Source organism: Sorex araneus, chromosome 1 (genome assembly GCF_027595985.1).
Source record: "Sorex araneus isolate mSorAra2 chromosome 1, mSorAra2.pri, whole genome shotgun sequence".
Lineage (NCBI taxonomy): Eukaryota > Metazoa > Chordata > Mammalia > Eulipotyphla > Soricidae > Sorex > Sorex araneus.
Window position 1 is genome coordinate 401,711,705 of NC_073302.1, and position 24,355 is coordinate 401,736,059.

The following is a 24,355-nucleotide window of genomic DNA, read 5'->3' on the forward strand; positions in this document are numbered from 1 at the left end:
TGGGAACCATGCATTGAATCCAGACCTCCCACACATTAGCTTAGCCTATATTGAGCTCTTCTTCCCACAATGAGTAAATTTTAAATGTAAGATTTTAAACAGAGGGATAGTAACACTTGACCATATTTTAACTCCTGCCTCCATATAGTCTTGGTATTTTATTGTTTTTAATTTACAGGTAAAATTGCAAATTACTTTGTACCCTTTCCTGCTTTCATTCCCCAAGCCTATTACTCTAAAGTACTTTTCACTATCCATTTGCATAGCTTATAGACTCTTCCTGGATGTGTTTCATTTTTTAGAGTGGGTCTCCCTATTCTGGGGATTAGTCCCAGTGACTCTCTTGCTTAATGGGTACAAATGACTCAGTTTGGTCCTAAGATCACTAAAGGGAGGGCATGTGGTATGGGAATAATGAAACTCTGGCCTTGCAAATGCTAGGTAAGCATACCTTTAAGCTGTCTCCTTTAAGCTGTCTCCTCAGCTACTTACTAAATGTATTTTTTATCTGTAAGTTGGGTCGGAGTGATAGCACAGTGGTAGGGTGTTTGCCTTGCACGAGGCCGACCCGGGTTTGATTCCTCCGCCCCTCTCGGAGAGCCTGGCAAGCTACCTGTGGCGTATTTGATATGCCAAAAACAGTAACAAGCCTCACGACAAAGACATTATTGGTGCCCACTCGAGAAAACTGATGAGCAATGGAATGACAATGACAGTGGTCCATAAGTTATTTAATAAGGTTTTGAGGCAGGGTGGGATGGTGGGGGATGGGGTGGGGGTGGTGAGAGGGATACTGGGATCATTGGTAGAGGTGAACAGGCACTGGTGGAGGGATGGATAAGCGATCACTGTATGAGTAAAATGCAAACAAAAGTTCATAAGTTTGTAACTGTACATCACAGTGATTCTCTACCAAAAAATTAAAAAATAAGGTTTTGAATTAAAAAAATTTAAATGTAAATAGCATACTGAATACATAATTCCTAAACTTTCTTATTTTAGTCAAAAATCATAGTCTCAAGTCTACTTTTGTTTCGTTGGTTTTTTTTTTTTTTTTGGGTGGGGAGCGCAAATCCGGTTGTACTTTGGGCTTATTCTTGGCTCTGTGCCCTGGTGGATCATACGGGTGCAAGGATTGAACCTGGGTTGGAAGCATGCAAGACAAGTGCCTTACCCACCACACTACCTCTTTGGGCCCTCAAGATATATTTTTATTGATACGTGTAGCTCTGAATTTTTCACTGCTGTGTATGTTATCTTATGATATGCTATGATTTAATCAATTCTACCCCTCTTAAGGACTGGAGTTATAGCACAGCAGGTAGGGCATTTGCCTTGCATGCGGCCAACCCGGCTTTGATTCCTCCGCCCCTCTCTGAGAGCCTGGCAAGCCCGAGTATCCCACCCACGTGGCAGAGCCTGGCAAGCTACCTGTGGCATATTTGACATGCCAAAATCAGTAACAAGTCTCACAAAGGAGACATTACTGGCGCTCGCTTGAGCAAACTGATGAACAACGGGATGACAGTGCTACAGTGCTACTTGTCATCTAGATGATGAACATCCTTTGTTCACTTTTTCTTTCTTCCTTTTTTTTAACTGGGTCACTACGTTTAGGGCTACTTCTGGCTCAGTGTTTGAGGGTAACTCCTAGCTCCACTAGGAGCTAAGTATTGAATTCAAGCATCCTGCACGCGGAGCTTATACTCCAGCAGGCTGTGCTATCTTTCTGCCCTTCTAAATTTTCTTAGTAGCTCCCAGGAGTTCTGCATGTCCTCTACCAATTTGAGACTAATGTACTGGATGTATCTTCTGCTACCCTGTGGTTTGTCTCTGAACAACGTCTATGGTTTAATTCATTGTCCAGACTTTAAAACTCAAAGATATAAATTTTTATTCCCCTCATTTTTATGTTGTGGTTTTTATTTTAATCTTGCTATAAAATTCTTCTCTGCCCAGGGATGAGGTTCACTGGTAGAGAACATAGCTTGCATGTGTAACTTGTATGTGTATGTGTAAAGCCATGGGTTCAATCCTCAGCACCACAAAAACCAAATAAACTGAAGAAATAAAAACCAAACTTCTCCCATTTAAAGTAACAAAGATCTTCTTCTTAGACTTTCTGGTATTATTTTAGAGTTTTGCTTCTATACATTAAGGAGCTATCTGGAGTAAGTTTTGGGTAATCATTAGATTCCTCAACCATATACAGATAAGTCAATCATTTTCCCACTCATTTGGAACCACATTTATTTTATAAGCCAGGGAATCCAGATAAGCATACATCTACTTCTGGGCTTTCTAGACATTGCACAGATTGATTTATTTATATAGGTACTTCCTTGGTGCATCAGGCTGCTGTAAAAAATACAAAGGTCAGATGGCATATAAACATAAACTTATTTCTTACAGTTCTACAGAGACCAAGGTCTCTTAGCAGAGACCAAGGTTCTAGTATATCTTGTGCACAATGAAACATGGTTCTGGTTCTTTTATTGTTCTCATTTTGCCCTCACTTGACCTCAAAGGGTAGAAGAGGCAAGGAAACTCTCTGGGACATCTTTTATAAGGGCAATCCTGTACATGACAGTTCCAACCTCATGCCTAATAGCCTTCCAAAGGCTTCATATTCAAATAGAATCACATTAATAATTAGGTTTCAATAGATGAATGGGGGGTAGGGTGAGGCACCGTGGAAGATGTCCACTCACATTCAGCCAATAGAACACACCAATATGATACTATACTAGTTACTGAGCCTTTAATGGAATTTTTTTTTTCTTTTTGGGTCACACCTGGCAATACTCAGGGGTTATTCCTGGCTGTACACTCAGGAATTACTCCTAGTGATGCTCAGGGGATCATATGGGATGCTGGGAATTGAACCCGGGTCAGCTGCATGCAAGGCAAACGCCCTACCCGCTGTGCTATTGCTCTAGCCCCTAATGGAAAATTTTATATCTAGTAGGGAAAATCTGTCATTCCTCAAAACTGTTTTTGCTCTTTGCCACTTTGCTCTTAAGCGTGGACTTTAATTCTTAGTCCAATTGAAAACAGTCAGACAACAAAATTGCCAGTAGGATTCTGACAAACAAAAGCAATGATATTGGGTATGTCAGGCTGGGCTTTGTTCTGCCTTTAACAAAGCTGTTCCTAAAATTTCACCATTAAATATAACGTTTTTCTTATACTTATAATATATAAGTACCTTTATAATATTGAGATATGTTCCCTCCTAGCTCTTGTTTTCTAAAAAGTTATTTATTCTTTTATTACTAGAATTTAATGTGAAGTTGTATAAGAGATAAAAGAAGGCGAGGATAAGTAAGAATTTTGAAAAACGAACAAGTTTCTGGTCTGAAGAGAGAACAAATAGAGGTCATCGACTAAGAGATTTTGGGTACTGTAAGAAAAACAGATTTACAAGAAAAGACAAGGAGGAACTTGGTTATATTTAAGGTATTGGTAGAATATTCAAATGAAGATAGTCTGTAGACCCATGTACTATGATTCTTTTATAGATGTTTACTTAACACGTGAAATGTGGCTACCATATTTAGATGTGCCCTAAGGTTCACATTGGATTTTGAAGACTCATTATCAAACTACAGAACATTTCTTTAATACTTTTCATACTAAGTATGTATTGGAGTGATATTTTAATATATTACTAAAGCATTAAAATTAGTTTCAGTTTGCAAACACTTTTAATGTGACTATCAGAAATTTAAAATTGTATATGTGACTAGCTCTGTATTTCTGTTGGATAGCAGTACTATTGGTTTTTGGAGATACAAATCTGATACTCATACAATGAATCTTAAATTTCAAAAGTGGAATTTAAATGATAGATGTAAATCATGAAGTATGTTGAGGGAGAAAAGACTAATGCATCAAAACCATACTTTGACTTGTAAAACTTCATTTACTAACAACTTCCCAGGAATATATTCTTGACAATGTTGAGATTCTATGTTCCAGAGTAGCTAAACCATAGCTCACATACAAAGAAAAAAAAATTTACAGGAACATTATTTGAATTAAGTGTAAACTTTCTCTTCATCTCCTTAATATTTGTACATATACTCAAAGGAGCTGGACTGACAGCCCCAGATAATCCAACACTGTAAACCAACCTGATGAAAAGGGTCGTCTCTATATTCTTTTTTCACACATGGATTAATCTGAGGATTTTCCACATCTGTCTCACTGGTACAAGATGAATGGCATTCTGCACAGTGTAACAAGTCTTCCCATAATACATCTTCTGTTTCAGATTCTGGCCTTGTGCTCTCAGAATCCTGTCTGGAACTTGAACAGCGAGAGCTGCAACTAGTACCCGATTTAGGGGCATCCTGAAATTAAGATATTCTTTGACATTAATACAATTTATGTACCCTGTGCAGCTCAAAGAAAGTTATCAGAACCATATACTGCTTATTTTCTTTTTGTGGCTAAACCATACTGTCAAATGACAGTGAAATAGCAAAATATTAAAAATACATACTAGATATAAGGAATAACAAAATTTCCTTGTATCAAAGTTTGCTTTAACATCTCAACCCAAGAGTTAACCTTTCATGCAAAAATTTTTTACAACTATTCCCTGAGATTACTGTTCCCTTTTTAGTATGAATCCTATTCTCCCTAGATGTTCATTCAACAAAACATAAAAAAATACCATCTCAATTTCTTTGCAGTTGGCATAGCAACATAAGTTTCTGGGCCTGAGTTTAGCCTTCTATTAATGGGGAAACAAAAGAGATATTGAAAATTAAACATGAACTCACAGCTTTTGATACAAACCTAGTACAAAGCATATAGTTGTACTTTGTTGGTGAAAAGTATTCTGTTTAAAGTGATCACCTTGACCCTCAACTGATTGTTAATAGTCATTTTATAGTAAAATTTACATTGCTATCCAACAATTATGTTACTGTCTGTGTTAAATGTTTATATATTTAATATTCTTAAACAAATAATAGTGCTCAATCACCCCAAAAGACAGAAACCAAATATTATTTTTGTTACCTTTATCACAGGTAACAATATAGTATTAATGAGCTGGCAACTAATAATTGGCTTATTGATGTTAGAACTGAGCACCATTAACACGTATTTAATGTGCTGACATAGTATTTGTTGGAGCAGGATTGTTTGGAGTAGTAAAGATATTTGTGAAAGAGCTGACAAGAAAAATAAATGGAAAATAAAAATAGAAAAAATATAGAAAGAATGAAAAGGATACAAACCAGTCTATTTTGTTTTATAATCTCCAAAAATATTTCACATTCACAAATGTCAATTAGAATAATTGAAGCATAATCAGCTGTGAAATAAGAGTTTTCATCCAGCTACCAAGGCATCAAAAATATAAGTACTCATTAATTCAATAATAATAATTCAGTATGTTTTACATTTTATAATAACTTATTATCTACCATTAATCTCTAATATAGAATTATTAATCAAATAGAAAAAATCAAAAAAGAAACTGGATTAAAGGTCTGATAACTGTTAATATGAAATGAGTAGGTGACTTCAGGGATTAGAAAATATCTATAATTCTGTATTAACTGAGTTTGCCAAATACTGAAGTGGGTTATTTTAACAAATATAAGATCTAAAAGTTATTGCTAATAGTTTCTTATATATCAAACATAATAATATACACTATTTAAGTTATTAATGGCAATTCTGAATTTTACTTCTGAATAAAACCTAAAACCAGTAAATTTTAGAATTGAAATAATTCGAAATTGATAGTTCATTTAATTTGGTTAGTTCTATTCATTACAAATCTTCAGACAACTAAAACGCAATATATAAGTTAAGATGACAAAGGATTATTTATTTGAAGTGAATAGCATATGCTTTGTTCCCAGAAATTATTCATAATCTTATTCAATGTTAATACTCTAATGAGTCAGGTCTTCTCCCCTATTGGAGAGAATGCCAAGAACTGAGATGTGCAGAAATTAAACAATTTCCCTAAATTCAGACTCACCTTAAGGATGTTTTTCATCAAATGCTACCTTTAATAAATGAAAAGCTTATCTATCATAGATGTTAACAATGGAAAGATATTTGTAGGGGACATAGTAGGAAACAGGTCATGTGTTTGAAAGAAGCAACTCCCCAGATACCTCCTAAATTGCTATCGAATCAAGGAATTCCAGCACTATTTGCCTGGTAGAAGAATGGAAGAAGTCAACCAATTAAATATTAATTGGACAAAAAAGGGAGAAATGAGGTGGCAGCCAGTAGGGCTGGAGTGGACAGGGAGTTAAGTGAAAGGATACACACTGAAGGACAAGATGACCTCTTACCAGTCCCCTTGCTGACAAATATCATCATGATAGCCTAGTATAACAGCTACCACCACTTTTATGCCACTGAGGATTGATAATTCTCCTGAAAAGCTAGCTGCCCTAACAAACATATCCATAGATACTGAGGTCTGGGAAGCTTCTAATGGATGGATGGTCCCTGACTATCATCTCACATTAAGCCCACTAGCCCTGTGTATGCATACTGCACTTCCCTAGGGGGATGTCCTGCACCTCTTCCCACCAGGGAAAAGATAAAAATACCATTACATATTCTTCTATGTCCATTTTATTTGAAAGAGGTCTTATTTTGCTGTTTTGAAATACCCTTGAGGTTGGTTTAACATAAGGATCAAAAATTTTAAGAAGTGATATACGACTTTTAAAATATCGTGCAGTTAAACTGGACTACGTTGATTTTTGGCTGTGGATTAGTGGATCGTCTATATTATCATAAATTTTGCACAAGACAAAGTCTTAAGAATAAAATTTTTTTTTCTTATTAGAAATTTACAATTGCACACAAATGTACAATTTATCATTTTTTTGGGTAAATTTACATCAATGTAAAATTGGAATAAATGTTTCTTAGAGCATTGTAAGAAATAATAATAATGAAATATTGTTAGTCTAATGGCAAGCTACCAAGAGTATCTCGCCCACACGGCAGAACCTGGCAAGCTACCTGTGGCATATTCAATATGTCAAAAACAGTAACAACAAGTTTCATAATGGAGACGCTACTGGTGCCTGCTCGAGCAAATCAATGAACAACAGGACTACAGTGCTACAGTACTAAAATTCCTGATAGATGAAAAATCTGGATTTAATTTTTCTGTAATCCTCTACATTATTTAAAATTATCTAAAAATGTCAAATCCCATTAGCTAATCACTTAGTTTGAAATCCAGATTTTAAGCAACATTTTTATTTAACAGTTAAAGTTAGTAAATTAATGTCCTGTAACTCAACAGTTAAAAATTTAGCTGCAAACCAACAAGAATAAATATGAGGAGGTGAGAAAATAACTTTCCAAGTCCAACAATGTGTTCTATATGGAAGGGGAGACTTCCTTACCAGAGGGCCTGAATCCCTTCCTGAACCAACTGTCTTCGATCTAGTCACAGCAGGACTGTTAATTTCACAAACTTGCTTATATGGTGTAGGAATTGGGACAGTACAATAGATGATGTGGATAAAGAGGCAATGGGCAGACACACTGGGATTGGTATCTGCTAAATAGCAGTGATCAGAAACGAAACATAGGGGGGCCGGAGCGATAGCACAGCGGGTAGGGCGTTTGCCTTGCACGCGGCCGACCTGGGTTCGATCCCCGGCATCCCATATGGTCCCCCAAGCACCGCCAGGAGTAATTCCTGAGTGCAAAGCCAGGAGTAACCCCTGAGCATCGCTGGGTGTGACCCAAAAAGCAAAAAAAAAAAAAAACAAGAAACGAAACATAGCCATAGTCTGCAAAGAGATTATACTGAGATATAGCCAGAGAGAACAAACAGAATTAGCACTCTTCTTATTGTGACAATCTTAGGTCATTCATACAACAGCCCAGCACAATACGTGGTATTTCCAAAATTTAAAGTTTAATATAAATTACAAAAAGAAATTCTACTACTGTCAAAAACAAGTGGAAGGTAAAATTTACCCAAATCTGACATTAGGCATCCAGTTCCCACCTCCATGGAAAGCAGAATGGAGCCGGCTCAAAAAATTAAGAACTGAGCTTCCATATGGCCCAGAGGTTCGAGTCCTTGGCATCTACCTCAAGAGCACAAAAACATCATTTGAAAAAGACATGTGCACTCCTATGTTCACTGCAAAACTATTCATAAGAGCCAACATCTGGAAACAACCCTAATGCTAACAAAATAAACGAGTTGTAGTCAATATGTGCAATTGACTTAAAATAAAATAAAAAAAAAAAAGAAATCCTATAGCTCTGTGCAACAGAGATGGAACTGGAGGATAACATCCTGAGTGAAGAGAGTAAAAGGGAGAAGGATAAATACTGAATGGTCTTGAGACAGGATCTAGAGAAGTGGGGAAGAAATAAGACATAAGAAGTAACTCACTGCTCTGTGAAATAATGAAATGTTCTGTCCTTTGAATCAGCACTAAAAGTGCAAAAATCATAAAATTATTTAAATAGTTTTAAGAGCAGTGATAACTTTAAGAGGCAATGGCTGAAAAGAGCTTAGAGAAAAACAAATAAAGAAATAATAAACCTTTCAAATCGTGGGAAAGACTAACACAGTTCAGAGACAGTCTCTCCAGGATGGTCTTTAATTAGGTAAGAAACTAATTGGGCCAAGAATATAGCATAAAGGCTAGAGTACATGTCTTGCATAATGTGAGGCCCCAAATTCGATCCAAGGAAATAAATAATCCCTAAGTACGACCAGGCATAGCTCTAAGGCCAGGTATGGTCCCTATCTTAAGCAAAGAAAATTTAGTCACAAAAAGTTTGTAAATGTTAACAACAAACTGAAAAGTATGAGTTTTCAGATATAATGCTTAAATGAGTAAAGAGTTATGAGTATTAGTTATGCATGAAAATGATAAATTCAGGGGCAAGAGGTAAGGCTGAGGAGAAGAGAATAAGTTTTCATAGGTGCGTGTTCCTGAGTTTGAACTCCAGTATTCCCCTCCCACCCCCCCAAAAAAAAACCAAAAAAAAAAATACATCTGAAACTACTACTTCATAAATCTAGATTATGTCATATGAGATATTGACACTGATGGAAAATACCTGTATTTTAAAAATGTTACATTTTTAAAAAAATTTTGTTTAAATGACAGAACAAATTTGTATGTATATATGTAAGGTCAAAGTGTATACCTCACTAGGATAGTGTTTCTTATAATGGTGTGACTTTCTGTTCCGAAGAATGTTCTCAGATGTCCTGTCAACATGACGGCGTAATGGGTATCCCGCTTCAGGACCGTCCTCACTGGAGACTTCATCAGAGACATTTGTTACTGTCCGTTGGGTATCCTGAAAATTGGGAGTACACAGGATTACTGAAAACTAGACTGATTTAAAATAGTAAATTTTAAAATATGTATACTTAAACATATCCTTTGAAATACCAGCAAATATCACACATTGATTATTGCTAATTTTTGAAAAAAATATTTCTTAAATCATTTACTAGAATTTTCATTGTAAAATTTAATAGCTGCTTGTCAAATAGCATCCTATAAGGTTTCTACCAGGTTTTAAATACCTTATAAAATTAGGAAATGAAAAATAAGCATGAGAGATAGTACAGGATTATTAAGGTGCTTGCGGACAGTCAACTCCCATACAGAGGGTCCCCCAAGCACTTTCAGGGGTCACTCCTAAGCACAAGGAGCAAAGAATAGCCCCTGAGCACAACTGGGTGTGGCCCAAAAACTAAAAAAAGAACGAAAAATACAGGATAAAAGTAGGATAAAGACCACTTACAAGAAGCTGAGAAACCTAAGATTAAAATATTTTCACAAATTAGACTATTTTCACAAACCAAAATATCAGATTGTAGGACAACCACTGATTTAATGTGGCTTCTGAGGGAGGAAGTAGTGAATGGACTGTGAATGTGTACATAACAAACAGACCACTTTATCTTGTAAGACACATCCAGAATTCAGAAATTCTGAAATTAAGAGTATAAGTTTATCAGTGCTTTCATGTTCCCCTTATATAATTATACAATCACTGTCACTGTCACTGTCATCCCATTGCTCATCGATTTGTTCAAGCGGGAACCAGTAATGTCTCTCATTGTGAGACTTACTGTTACTGTTTTTGGCATACCCAATACGCCACAGGTAGCTTGCCATACTATATAATATTACTGGAAATGTACCATAACTATACAATATTACTGGAAATGTATTCAAGAGCTGTATGACTAAAAAAATTTATTTGCTGAGTGGTAATAGTGATGTGAGGCTCATATTATCAGACAATGCTTGACAAATGCTTTAAAAAATTGGAGAAGAAACTGTTTTAATGCAGTCCCCATGCTACTATATGGTCACTAGAATTGAAAATGCACGCACCAACTATCAAGTACTAACACACAGTTCACTTAAGACTAGCATACTTTCTCTATTCTACTGGGGGGAGGGGGCAGTGTGTTACAAAGTAGCACTTAGGAATCTGAGGATTCTCCAGTCTCTATTCGAAAAACTGGGCAAATGGTATAGTTAACACAAGATAATTTTTTTTTTTTAAACAGAGAACATAAACAGAAAACCAGGCTCCCAGATTAGTTTCTAGTATAATTTAGATGTTCCAGTCCAAACAAATTCCTTTTGTGGTTGTTTGTGTGTCACAGCCTGCAGTGCTAAGAGGCTACTCCCAGTACATGGCTTGGGGGAGAGCAGGGTCACTCATGTGTTAGGGATCACACGTGACCCTCCAGTGCACAAAGCAAGTGCACTGCCTTTTTTTTTTTTTAAATCTCTATTTCCCTGGCCCATAACAAATTCTTACACAGATATGGAAATGGGGAAAGAAAAAAAGGAAAAAAATGGTAAAGCTCTCAACTATAATTTATGAGGGCTTTACCACCTGGAGCCATGGATCAATTCAGAAGGGGCCAAGTAATACTGGCAATCAAGTTTAAGTATTACTTTACCTGACTTTCAACTTTATTAATATGATGTATAAAGTCTCATAGAATATTCTATGAGAATAAACCCTAGAGAACACAAAAAGGGAACGATTTTATTTTTGATTTTTGGGTCACACTTGGCAATGCTCAGAAATTACTCCTGACTCTTCAGTCAGGGATTATTCCAGGTGGTGCTCGGGGGACCATATGGGATGCTGGGAATCAAACTCCAGTCAGGGGCATGCAAGGCAAGAGCCCCACCTGCTGTACTATCTCTGCAGGCTCCACCATAGAAAAACTAGTTTAAAGGTCACACTTAAGGCTAGAAAAAGCTCAGAAGTTAGGGTAAGCACATGCTAGCACGAGGGAGGAGCAGGTTTATTCTTCAGCACCATGTGCCTTCCCCCCAGGAACAAGGAGTGACTCCTGAGTACTACTGAGTGTGCTCCCTCCTCCCCCCCAGCCCCAACCAAACACAAGAAGCAACAGCAACAAAACCAACATGTGCTTTGTTGGAGATGTTCCTCATAGCTCCTGTGTTCCAGGCTGCCTCTTCTGGCCGAAGAGTCTCACACTGAGGTTCGTGATTTTGCACTCCATCCTCACTGCTTTTAACAGTCTTTTTTCCGTCAAGGGATACATAACCATTGTCGGTCTCAGTGGATTTGTCAATCGAATTCTTTGCTTTCTTGGATCTAAAAAGAAATACATACAGAAGTATGTTACATACACCTATTTTGGCAGAGTTACTGAAGGAAATGATGCTAATTGTTGCTAATAATTAAATCCTATAGCTATTTCTCAGAATTTTAATGGTCACTCTAATTTTTACTCTCCCTAACATGTGAGTGACCCCCCAAGTCATGTTCTGGGAGTAGCCTCTGTGCACTGCAGGGTATGACACACACACACACACACACACATACACACACACACACACACAACTACAAAAGGAGTTTGTTTGGACTGAACACTTTCCTCAAGCACATTGAACAGAACAGAAGACAGACCATACCTTTCATATACTCTCAAAGCTCTAAAGCTTTCATGTCATTCGGAACACAGGCCCAATCTTTTGACCCTTTTACATGCAGGGGGAAAAAAAGTCCAAAAAGATAATAAAATAATAGAACTAAAATCACTTAAGAGTAGTGCCAGGGAGATGGCCCAAAGAGCTTGAGCACAAGCTTTACATGCAAGAGTTCTAGATTCAATTCCTGGTACCATCCATGGTCCTCTCAAGCACTGGGAGTGGCTGGGAATAAAAAAAATCCTCCAGGGGCTGGAGCGATAGCACAGCAGGTAGGGCGTTTGCCCTGCAAGCTGCTGACCTGGTTCTAATCCCAGCATCCCATATGGTCCCCTGAGCACCGCCAGGGGTAATTCCTGAGTGCAGAGACAGGAGTCAGCCCTGTGCATCGCTGGGTGTGACCCAAAAAACAAACAAACAAAAAAATCCTCCAAAGTATTTAGGGGTTTAGAATATAGCTCAGTGGATGAGCATTTGTCTTACATGCATTGCAATGAAGCCCTGAGTTTGAGTTTTTGGCACCGGGGGTGGGAGTCGGAGTGTCAGGGAGAGAAGGGAATGAATTGTAGTAAAGGATGGGTAAAAATGAAAAATAAAGGTGCAGGAAAACTAGTGAACTTTTCTGCCTGAGAAACAATGTGATAGGAATACCAGCCGTTATTTGTTCCCTTTAACCCACCCTTAGATACTCTGCAACATAGAGATAAGGGAAAAGACCATGGGAAATGAAGTTATCTGATATCATGAAAATGTCAGGAACTCAGAGACAATAATGCATTGGAAAAAAATTATAAAGGTTATGGAAAATACAGTGGGCAAAAAGAGAATAAGAAAAAAGGGGATGACAGAAAACTGAGAAGTTGACAGAAACACTAATCTGACTGGATATGCAAGAGAATAAGATAAATTGGGAAAAGAGATAGACATTCTGACTGAGATGCCCAGGAATACCCTGAGAGAGATTAGCTGGCCATTCAAAACACAGACCTGGGAGGTCCAAGTAGCAAAAGCTATGGAAAACTTGCAGACTGAACCAGTATCCTAAAGAGCAGTGGACACAGATTTCCCAAAAAGGGCAAAAGGGGGGTGGGGAAAAATGTTCTGAATTGTAGTAATTGCTACTTTAAGGAATTTCCTAAAGGGAATGGCACTAGAGCAAGGGCAAGAGGAAGTGCCCACTCCATGATACCTTTCAGCTATCTCCTGCTTCCTTCCTTCCTTATCTTTGCCTCCCTCTAACCTGTGTGTCTTCTCTCCCAGCTATCTCCTCATTGGGCATATAACAGCAGAACACAGGAATGATAAGTGACTAAACTGCAGTCCTTATCTGATGTTGCATGAAAGACATACAGATAAACCACCAAACAAGCCCAAACAACAAAAGGCAATGAATACAGAATGTTATACAGTGATTAAAAATTGACAAAATAGGGCTGGAGCAATAGCACAGTGGGTAGGGCATTTGCCTTGCCTGCGGCCAACTAGGTGGGTTTGATTCCCAGCATCCCATATGGTCCTCCAAGCACCGGCAGGAGTAATAATGAGTGCAGAGCCAGGAGTAACCATGGAGCATTGCTGGGTGTGATCCCCTTCCCAAAAAAGCAAAATAAATCGACAAAATAGCTCAATACACAAACTGAGACACTTGCACTGGGGGAAAGGAAGGGCAGCCAGCTTACAGCCAAGCACAGGGACCATTCAAAGATAGGGCAGGGCATAAGGTGCAGCCCAGTAGCAACGGGAGGTGGGCTTCATACAGAGGATGAATGGAATCAGTTTAGTGAAGACAGTGAGAAAGTGGCATTTCAATAAAAGGATGGAGAAAGAAGAAAAGATCAAATGAGCTCTGGTGTGATATTTGAATTACCCCTATAACTGCAACTACACACTGCAATTTACAATCTCTCTAGATAATACAGAAATAGAAATAAATATAAGCAGAGCTCTATTCACTTGGGAGACCCCATGGTGGCAACACCCTAACAGCAATAAGAACACCTAGCATTCAGGTCTTGATTACTATATACTACTCTTTGCAGAAATGGCTGATTTGGATTGAAGAAGAGAAAGCACATGTGGGAACTGAAGTACTTTCCACATGAGACTTGGATTCAATCTCCAACATCGGGTAAGAGAGGGAGGCTGGGGTGGAGGAGAAGAAGTAATAGGGGCAATTCAAAATAGGCAAAAGGAGTTCCAATTTAAGTAATAGTAATATAATCAAAATAAATAAGGAAAGTAATGAACTGTGTAAATGAGGTAAAGGTTTTCCTTTTAGAATGTGAAGTAATATGTGTAAAATAAATGATGGAGTTAGGGAAAAGCCACCAGTTGGCATGCTTCGTAGTAGTAACTCGAGTCATCATTATTTATCCCATCAGGAGCTTTAGTCAAGGAGCTGGAGCCACAGTACAGCAGGTAGGGCATTCCATATGGTTCCCCAAGCCTGCCAGGAATGATCCCTAAGTGAGGAGTCTAGAATAAACCCTGACCACAGCTGGGTGTGGCCTCTAAACCAAAAACACCAACAATCACAAAAAGAAAAAGCAAGAAACTTCAATTAAAAAGCATTTTTGTTGTTGTTGTTGTTGCATTGTGTTTTCAGTAAACCCAGGGGTGATTAATGCTCAGGAGTCACTCCTAGAGGTGCTGGGGAGCAAGGGGTGGGCAGTGAGGCAAGAGGCGTGCAATGCCAGGGACTGAAGCCGGGCCCCCTGCTTCAAGGCATACACTTCAGCCAGTTGAGGTACTCTCCAGCCCAACTTTTAAGGCCCTACATTTAAGAGAGTTTACAAAATCTCAACTCCGCTGTATCCAGTGTAAAAGCTAGTATGTCTCTATGTTAAAAACCTAGTAAGTTAATCAAGAACACTCATGGTACTCTTTACTACCATGGGGTAAGAGATGGAGGCAGGAGAAAAGTCTCTGCTGGAGCTCTGAAAACTATTCAGAAGTAGCACTGTAGTCCCATTGTTCATCGATTTGCTCAAGAGGGCACCAGTAATGTCTCCATTGTGAGACTTGTTACTGTTTCTGGCATATGGAATATACCACGGATAGCTTGCCAGGCTCTGCTGTGCAGGCAGGAAACTGTCGGTAGCTTGCCGGGCTCTCCGAGAGAGGCGGAGGAACTGAACCTGGGTCGGTCAAGTGCAAACACCCTATCCGCTGTGCTATCACTCCAGTCCATTCAGAAGTAGATAAACGAATTCATCCAACTGAAGAGCTTCCTTTATTAAAGAACATCAAAGTTTTGGGGAAGAGGAGTATCAGTTAACAGCAGCAAATAACACTTATTCTAGAATAGTTTGAAATTTCTAGTGTGCTCTCATTTTCATGAGGTTAAAAATTAAGGATAAGGGTCAGAGCAATAGTACAGGAGGAAAGGTACCTGTGTGCATTCAACCTGGGTTTAATCCTTGGCACCACATATCATCCCCTGACCTTTCTAGGAGTATCTCTGAGCAGAGAGCCAGGTGTGGCTCAAAGAGGAGTAAAACAACACAACTGAGAAATTACACTGCTGAAAGGATGTGTGTTGGAATATTGTATGACTGACTGAAACCTAATAATGAACTGCTTTGTAATGCTCTATCTCATGGTAGTTCAATAAAAAAAAAAAAAAGAAAAGAAAACCGATTGAGAATGATCAGAGGCTAAAGAGAATGCTCAAAAGTCCAGATGAAAAAAAGACATGACTGTATTACCATCACTGATGTCTACAACTACATGCATCTTGATTACATTACTAACATATCCCTTCAAAAATTTTAGTTCATTGTAGGGGCTGGAGTGATATTACAGTGGGTAGGGCGTTTGCCTTGCATGTGGCCGACCTGGGTTCGATTCCATTTCCAGCATCCCATATGGTCCCCCGAGCACCACCAGGAGTAATTCCTGAGTGCATGAGCCAGGAGTAACCCCTGTGCAATGCTGTGTGTGACCCCAAAAAGCAAAAAAAAAAAAAAAAAAATTAGTTCATTTTATTCCTCTAAGTGTCCTCAATAACATGTAAATTTGAGAGGTGCACATCAACCACACCAGTTCTACTTATAGTAATTGCAATCTTTTGGGCAGTCTAACTCTAAAATGTATTTATTCTAGAAAGTTAGTGAGTTACCTAGTTGTGGCAAAGTTTTAATTGGTGGTATAGTAACATCAAAATGGTCATTATTGGCTGCATAAGACAGAGCACAGCTTCAAGAATATATACTTTAAATGACTGAACCATTTCAATCACAGTCACCAAAACTTGCACTTTAATATCTGCACCAAAAATACGGGACTGTATACTACTGTATTCCATTGTATGATGAAAATATTTATTAAATCCTTAACTTTCATTTCAGTGTTCTAATAAATACAGAGGCTAAGTGGATCATAAATATTTAGGTAGGTCAGTTAGACATACAATTTAACATGTGACCTACTTTTATTCTGGTATCTACCCCTAATTTACTAAATCAAATCATTTTCTCCACTCAAAAAGTGTATTTCAGTGATTCTGCGATGGCTAAATGAATCTCGAAAGTGTGGAAGAAAAACATCATCTAGCTGAATTCTGAGATAATCTTTATGCTGAAGACATTACAATCAAGAAGTAATTTTTCCTATATCAATTTATTAATTAAATAATTCAGTAAAATTAGTATTCAAAGCCTTTAGGAAAGATAATTTCTGTATTTTAAAGTGATATTTCAAAAGATTGAGCACATTGGTGGCATATATATGTATATATAGTATATAACATATGTACATATTATATACATATAGATATATAATGTGTATGTATATACATATATATGTACTAGAAAGCCAACAATATCATAAACATGAAACCCAAATTACAATAACCAAACTTAAAAATTTGTCAAGGAAGGAGGCTGGGAGGTGGGAGGGAACCTAGGGGAACCTAGACGCTGGTGGAGGGAAGCTGATACAGGTAGTGAGATTGGTGTTGGAACACTGTATGTCTAAAACTCTATGAATAACTATGTAAATCATGGTGCCTTAATATTTAATTAAAAAAAGTTTTTTCAGCCTTTTTCTACTTGGAAAAGACTGCTCTCTCTTGAACACATTTCTCTCTCCCCACCTCACAAAACTATTTTGCTTCATTAAAATTTAAAAAAACAAAACAATTTTTTCAGATTTCTTTAATTAAGCCCTGATTTTTTTTAAGTCCTGGTATTTTAAGTGAGAAATATTTATTTCTTATAAGCCTTGTTTTAAAAATAGTTTTATTTTGAAAATTTTGAGGATGAATGTGCTTCAAAACTTGGAGGTCACCCCCACACCTGTCCATATGTCTCTATAATAAATTGCTTCACTTTCTATAAAGGGGTGAGGCTTCCAATTTACAATTACAGAATATAAAACCAGTAAATTCTATTCTAGTAATCCACAAAACTAAAGATACCAAACAAAGTTCAGATATTTGTTTTTTTTTATGCTTTGTTTGCTTGCTTTTGGGCCACAACCAGCAATGCTCAGGGGTTACTCCTGGTGATGCTCGGGGGACCAGATGGGATGCAGGGATCAAACCCAGGTCAGCCACATGCAAGGCAAATGCAATATCTTCTGTACTATGGCTCTAGCCCCTAAAACTCAGATGTTTGTGTAGTTATGCATTTATTTATTTATCAGTTATGTTCAGATACCTTAACAGAAGAACAGTTTTTAAATTATCACCAAAACCAATTCTAAATGTCAGTTGATACTGAACCCTGGTTCAATCCCCAACACCACATGGACCCTGAGCACAGAGCCAGAAGTAGCCCCTGAGCACCATCCCAAAACCCTTAACAACAAATACATCAAAAAACTGTTGATTCTCCATGAAACAGTATCATACATATTCTGGCTAACATTCTCAAAAATGAGACAGTTGAAAATAGTGAATGGTATAGTTGTCATAATGAAAGGGAATAAAATAATCTAGATCAATTTAGCCACTAAAATATCAATGTAATAAAAAATCACACCATGGTTCGAATGATGAAAAATTTAAAGTTTTGATTTATTTGACTTATTGGGAAAATGACATATTGGGAAATATGGTAGAACCAAATGCATAATTTGCAGAGGTTCTAAAAACTATACAACATCAGTTTTAAACAAGCAAACAATAAAATATTTAGTTTTAAATTTTTTGATAAAATTTTTTGATTCCCCAAAGCAAAACTTACCCACTGTACTTTATTTTAACTGCATATCAGAGAGTCTGGAGAAATGTTTAAGGAACTAGCTTTCAGTGACTATACTGTTGTATCATGCTGTTAGAAAGCAGAGCTATTTTTTAAGACTAACAAAATGAGAAAGACAGGACACAATACAGCACAATTTAAAAACAAAACAAAATTAATCATAATCCCTGGAGGAAGATTATGGATTGGAAAGTACAGGAATTAAGTCATGTTGCCACAAATGACTAATATTTTGGAAAAATTTCCAAAGTTAAAAATGTGTCTACATGCCGACTCTCACCACTTCTGTTCAACATAGTACTGGAAAGTACTTGCAATAGTGGTTAGGCAAGAAAAAGATATTAAGAGCATCCAGATAGGAAAGAAGAAATCAAGCTCTCACTATTTGCAGATGATATGATACTTTATTTAGAGAACTCTAAAGCCTCTACCAAGAAACTCCTAGAAACAATAGACCTTTATAGTAAAGTTTCAGGCTATAAAAATCAATACTCAAAAGTCTATGGCTTTCTTATATGCAAATAAAGAAAAAGAAGGTGACATGAAAAAAAGCAATCCCATTCACAATCATGCTTCAGAAAATCAAGTACCTTGGAATCAGCTTAACTAAGAAGGTAAAGGACCTGTGCAAAGAAAACTATATAAAACGCTACTTCATGAAATAAAAGAGGACATGAAGAAATGGAAACATATCCCCTGTTCATGGATTGGGAGAATTAACGTTGTCAAAATGGCAATACTCCCCAAAGCATCATACAGATTCAATGCGATCCCTATAAGGATATACATGAAATTCTTCAAGGAAATGGATCAAACACTCCTGAAATTCATATGGAACAACAAACTTCCATGAATAGCTAAAGCAATTCTTGGGGAAAAAAAAGATGGGAGGCATCACTTTCCCCAACCTCAAACTCTACTTCAAAGCTGTAATAATTAAAACAGCATGATACTCGAACAAAGGTAGAGCCGCAGACCAATGGAACAGGGTTGAATATCCTTACACACACCCTCAAATATATGATCATCTAATCTTTGATAAGGGAGCAAGATATGTGTAGTGGAGCAAGGAAAGCCTCTTTAACAAAAGTACTGGCAAAAGTGGACAGCTACATACAAAAAAATATGGGCTCAGACCTCTACCTAATACCATGTACAAAAGTCAAATCAAAATGGATAAAAGACCTCAACATTAGACCAGAATCCATAAGGGACATTGAATACAAGGTCAGCAAAACCCTCCACAACATTGAAGCTAAAGGTATCTTTAAAGATGACACTCTACTGACCAAGCAAGTAGAAACAGAGATAAACAAATGGGACTATCTTAAACTAAGAAGCTTCTGCACCTCAAAAAAAACAGTGACCAGATTACAAAGACAATCTACAGAATGGGAAAGGATATTCACCCAATATCCATCAGATAAAGGGTTGATACCAAGGGTATATAAGGCACTGGTTGAGCTCTACAAGAAGAAAACATCCAACCCCAACAGAAAATGTGGCAATGAAATTAACAGAAACTTTCTCAAAGAAGAAATCCAAACAGCAAAAAAGGCACATGAAAAAATGCTCTTCATCACTAATTATCAGGGAGATGCAGATCAACACAACTATGAGATATCACCTCACACCACAGAGACTGGCACACATTGAAAAGAACAAAAGCAACCAGTATTGGGTGTGGATATGGGGAGGAAGGGACCCTCCTTCACTGATGGTGGAAATGCCGACTGGTTCAGCCCTTTCAGAAATCAGTATGGGCGATTCTCAAAAAATTAGAAATTGAACTCCCATTTGATCCAGCAATACCAATTCTGGGAATATATCCCGGAGATGCAAAAAAGTATAGTCGAAATTATATATGCACTTGTATGTTCATTGCAGCACAGTTTACAATAGCCAGAATCTGGAAAGAACCCGAGTGCCCAAGAACAGATGACTGGTTAAAGAAACTTTGGTACATCTACACAATGGAATACTATGCAGCTGTTAGAAAAGATGAAGTTACGAAATTTGCATATAAGCGGATCAACATGTAAAGTATCATGCTAAGTGAAATGAGTCAGAAAGAGAGGGGCAGACATAGAAAGATTGCACTCATCTATGTAATATAAAGTAACAGAATGGGAGACTAACAAGCAAGAATAGTAGAGATAAGTACCAGGAAGTTTGCTCCATGGCTTGGAAGCTGGCCTCACAAGCTGGGAGAAAGGGCAGCTCAGATAGAGAAGGAAACACCAAGGGTATTTGGAGGGCCTCTGGCACTGGGAGATGCGTGACAAAAGTAAACTATAGACTGAACATGATGGCTACTCAATACCTCTATTGCACAACACCCAAAAGGAGAGAGAGAAAAAAAGGGAATGCACTGCCACAGAGGCAGGGTGGGGTGGGAGAGATGGGGTGAGGGGTTGGGGGGATACTGTGATCATTGGTAGTGGAGAATGGGCACCGGTGGAGGGATAGATACTCAATCATTATATGACTGAAATGCAAGCACAAAACTTTAAATCTGTAACTGTACCTCACAGTGATTCACTAATACAAAATTTTAAAAAAATAATGTGTCCACAATATAACTGCTTAACTGTAAACTGTGTGATAAACTTTATTGTAAGAGCTTAATCAGGAATTAATGAAACAGCTATATTAAAAGAGGAGTTAACAAGTGGCCAAAATAGTTATGTGCCATATCCCATCTCTGAACTTATGAATGCTTATGTTTGCTGGATGAGGAGAGGAGAAGCACACTCATGGGATTCGCCCTTGGGTGGGTCATCCTATTGAAAGAGAACCTGTCCCAGAAGCAGCATCCCCTCAGGAAAAAGAACTTTAACCCTGTTGATTGTGACCACAACCCAACCAATCATGCTGGAGGGGATTTAACTAGGCTATAAGAGTGGGTTAGGGGAGAGATTGAGAGCCGGGAGAGAAGCAGGGAGAGAGACAGGAGTGAAATAAATGGCAACTGATCAAGCAACCTGCTTGGCCCTCATTTCCTCCTCTGTCTGCCCCATGGCCCAGGACAGACCCCCTGAGCACCCGGGGCAGCCAACGGGGAGTGCTGCTAGGGCTCTCCCCTGGTCGCCCCCTGGCAGAAGTTTTTTACACTTTGAAATAGTAATAATGCATAAATGTTTTGTTTCAGATAACTTTATAACTGAGACAGGAATTTTAAAAAAAAGTATCATACAATTCACATATCATTTTGACCAGTAGTGCATGTGGATAAAAAAGTTTAAAAGGATTAGTACTTGAGAAATCATGAGAAATCATGAAAGCAACCAAAATCAAGAAATCAGAAATACACTTCAATGGTATACATTCATTCTCAAGATGATATATCCTCGAGTAGATGCTCTAGTCTCTCTTTTTCCATAATCTATAGCATTATAATTTATCAAAACAAAATCCACAGTGGGGCTACCGTATTTAAAGCTATCAGTACTTATGACTGGGACTGAAGTGTCAGAAAAGGAAAGAGTACTTCTATACCTACTCGAAAACCTGAAGAAATACAAACCCTGAGAAGAAGAAAGCAGCATGCCAGAGGTCTCTGAAGACAGCACCAACACTGTAAGTGGAGCTGGTCCCGTGGCTCTGAACTGCTCCCTCCTGCGTGTTATCTGTGGTACTCGAACCGTCTCCTTCTCTATGTACTTCCAAATGTGCTGCTTTTCTTAATTTCCTTCATCAGAAGAGATCAGAAAAGAAGCTTAAAAATTTAACAACCATTTTCTTGTTAATATGCTTAAAAGTTTGGTAAATGGAAACTCAAGAACTTTTAATAAGTAGAGAAAATTCAGATTATTTAACTGAAAATACTGAGGTGCATATTCAAGACCAATTTCTCTCAGTATTATGATATTCTTCCTTGTTGATACTAACAGGTCAGTGGACATAAACTTGCGAAACTCATATCAAGCAGATATTACGAAAGCATTTCTTCCCTATTTGAACACCACTTATCTACAGATAAAGAAAGAAACAAATTCAGATCACAGAATTGCAATCTAGCTGATCAGTAATGGTATTTATATAATGTAGATATTTTCTTTCAAAATAAAATGGTCTTAAATCTCAATAATGATAACAAAAAGGAAACTGCTCCAAAAGATCCTTAAAACATAACTCTAGAGAGCTGGATAGTGTGTAGGGTGCTTGCTTTGCATGTGGCTGGTCAAGTTCAATCCCTGGCACCCCATATGGTCCCCCAGTTCCTACCAGAAATGATCCCTAGATGCAAAGTCATAAGTAAGCCCTGACCACCTCCAGATCTAGCCCCAAAAGAACAAAATCCAGCAGAACCGGAGAGACAGTAAAGTGGGTAAGGCAACTGCTGTGCACTCAGATGATCTTGATTCAATCCCCAGCACCATGAGGAATGTTCCCTGAGCAAAGAGCCAGGAGTAAACTTCAACTGAGCATAACTGGGTGTGCCCACTCCTTGAAAACCATGTAAAAAAATAAATGAAAACAGATATAGGCTCTCAAAATAGCTTGAAACAAGGGCTGGAAAGATAATACAGCAAGTAGGGTACTTGCCTTGTATGCAGTTAACCGAGGTTTGATCCCCAGTAACCCTTAAGGTCCCTGAGCCCTGCCAGGAGCAATCCCTGAGCTCAGAGAGAGGAGTAAGTCTTGAGCAAAGTCATCTGTGCCTCCGAACCTCCCCCAAAATAAAAAAAAATCAAAAACCAAAATGTCTTGAAGTAAGTACGGGACAGATCATTTGATGGGTTAGAGCAATAGTAGTGAGATGGCCTTGCACATGGTTGACCTGGGTTTGATTCCATCCCAGCACCACATCTGATCCCAAGTTATGCCAGGAGTGACCCTGAGCATAAAGCCAGGAGTAAACCCTGAGCATTGCCACATGTGGCCATAAAGAAAAAATAGCCAACAACAACCAAAAAAAGGTAGCCAAGTCTGAAACTCATTGCTTTAATTGAAAAAATAACTTTACCAGATAATATTTCATTCAAGTGAGAACAAGTCTAGGTTCAAACTAAAGAAATCTACAAAAAGATCACTTTTAATTAGACAGTACCTTCTTCTTTTACCCCCTGTACTTAGAGGCGGCTTGGGTGTTCTTGTTGACACAATCTGGCAGTGTACAGTTCCCAGGAGCAGCATAAGCCATATTGGCTCGATCACTTCAGTCAGAGGTATGCTATGTGGACTTGAAGCAGAATAGAATAATACTATTGCGGCAACTACAGAAAGGGAAAGAAAATACATTTAATTAACTATGGATCTGAAATCACTTGCTCAAAGTTTTAAAAATTGTTCTTACATTGCTTCTTGACAAAAGTTTTTTTTTTTATTTAATGAGTTTAAAATGTAACTTCAAGCAGGATTTAACCAGACAATTCAGTAATAAATTCTTGGAATAAATAAAAAACAACCTTACAGTAAAGATATTAACACAATAAAAAGGCGATGCATAGAATCTAAAGGCATTCCGGGTAAGATCCCAATTTTAAAAATCACTAGAAACCAGTCAGAAAGGAAGGGATAGACACAGAATAATCTTGCATATGTGAAACTTGAAGATAATTGCAGGTAGCAACAAGAAGTCAGTCAATGGCAGAACTGATCTACATAACAGTGTGTGTGTGTGTGTGTGTGTGTGTGTGTGTGTGTGTGTGTGTGTGTGTGTGTGTGTGTGTGTGTAGAAGGGGAGGAGTGTGAATTTAAAGGGAGGGATTTGGGGGTCCTTGGGGAAGGGATATAGGTATACTGGTAATGGTTAAAATATTGAAATTATGTGCAAGAGAAAACTTTAATAGTACGGTGAATCACAGAATTTCAATCAAAAATTTTTTAACAAATTTTTGGTGTTTTTAAAAAAGCATTCTTAAAAAAAAAAAAAGTACCATGCAGGCCAGGAACCAAAAACATGGTCTCATACATACAACTTACCACTTAAGCCTTATCCCTGGCCCCCAAATTGACTAAAGTAATACCCAAACCTATCTTTTTAACAGAACTGTTTTGGGGGCCAGAGAAGTAGTACAGTGGGTAGGACATTTGCCTTTCATGCCGCCAACCTAGAACTGATCCCTGGCATCCCATATGGTCCCCCAAGCACCACTAGGAATAGTTCCTGAGTGCAGACCCAGGAGTAACCCCTGAGCGTTGCTGAGTATGACCCAAAAGGAAAAA

The 24,355-nt window shown here is 37.9% G+C and overlaps 1 protein-coding gene across 5 annotated transcripts in view; it reads right to left on the bottom strand.

The window, feature by feature from the left end:
• The window catches only part of PHTF2 (putative homeodomain transcription factor 2), a 111,736-nt gene that overhangs the window by 22,210 nt on the left and 65,171 nt on the right, over positions 1-24,355 (bottom strand). For 3 of the 5 annotated variants that reach the window (XM_055141111.1, XM_055141088.1, XM_055141096.1), the window contains exons 6-10: positions 23,238-23,403; positions 21,711-21,875; positions 11,451-11,643; positions 9,184-9,339; positions 4,137-4,355 (exon numbers count right to left, since the gene is read on the bottom strand). In XM_055141111.1, coding sequence (XP_054997086.1) covers positions 4,137-4,355; positions 9,184-9,339; positions 11,451-11,643; positions 21,711-21,875; positions 23,238-23,403 — 899 coding nt within the window. Of the gene's footprint in view, positions 1-4,136; positions 4,356-9,183; positions 9,340-11,450; positions 11,644-21,710; positions 21,876-23,237; positions 23,404-24,355 lie in introns of those variants that run through there. The other 2 variants (XM_055141119.1, XM_055141105.1) reach the window with 2 other exon arrangements.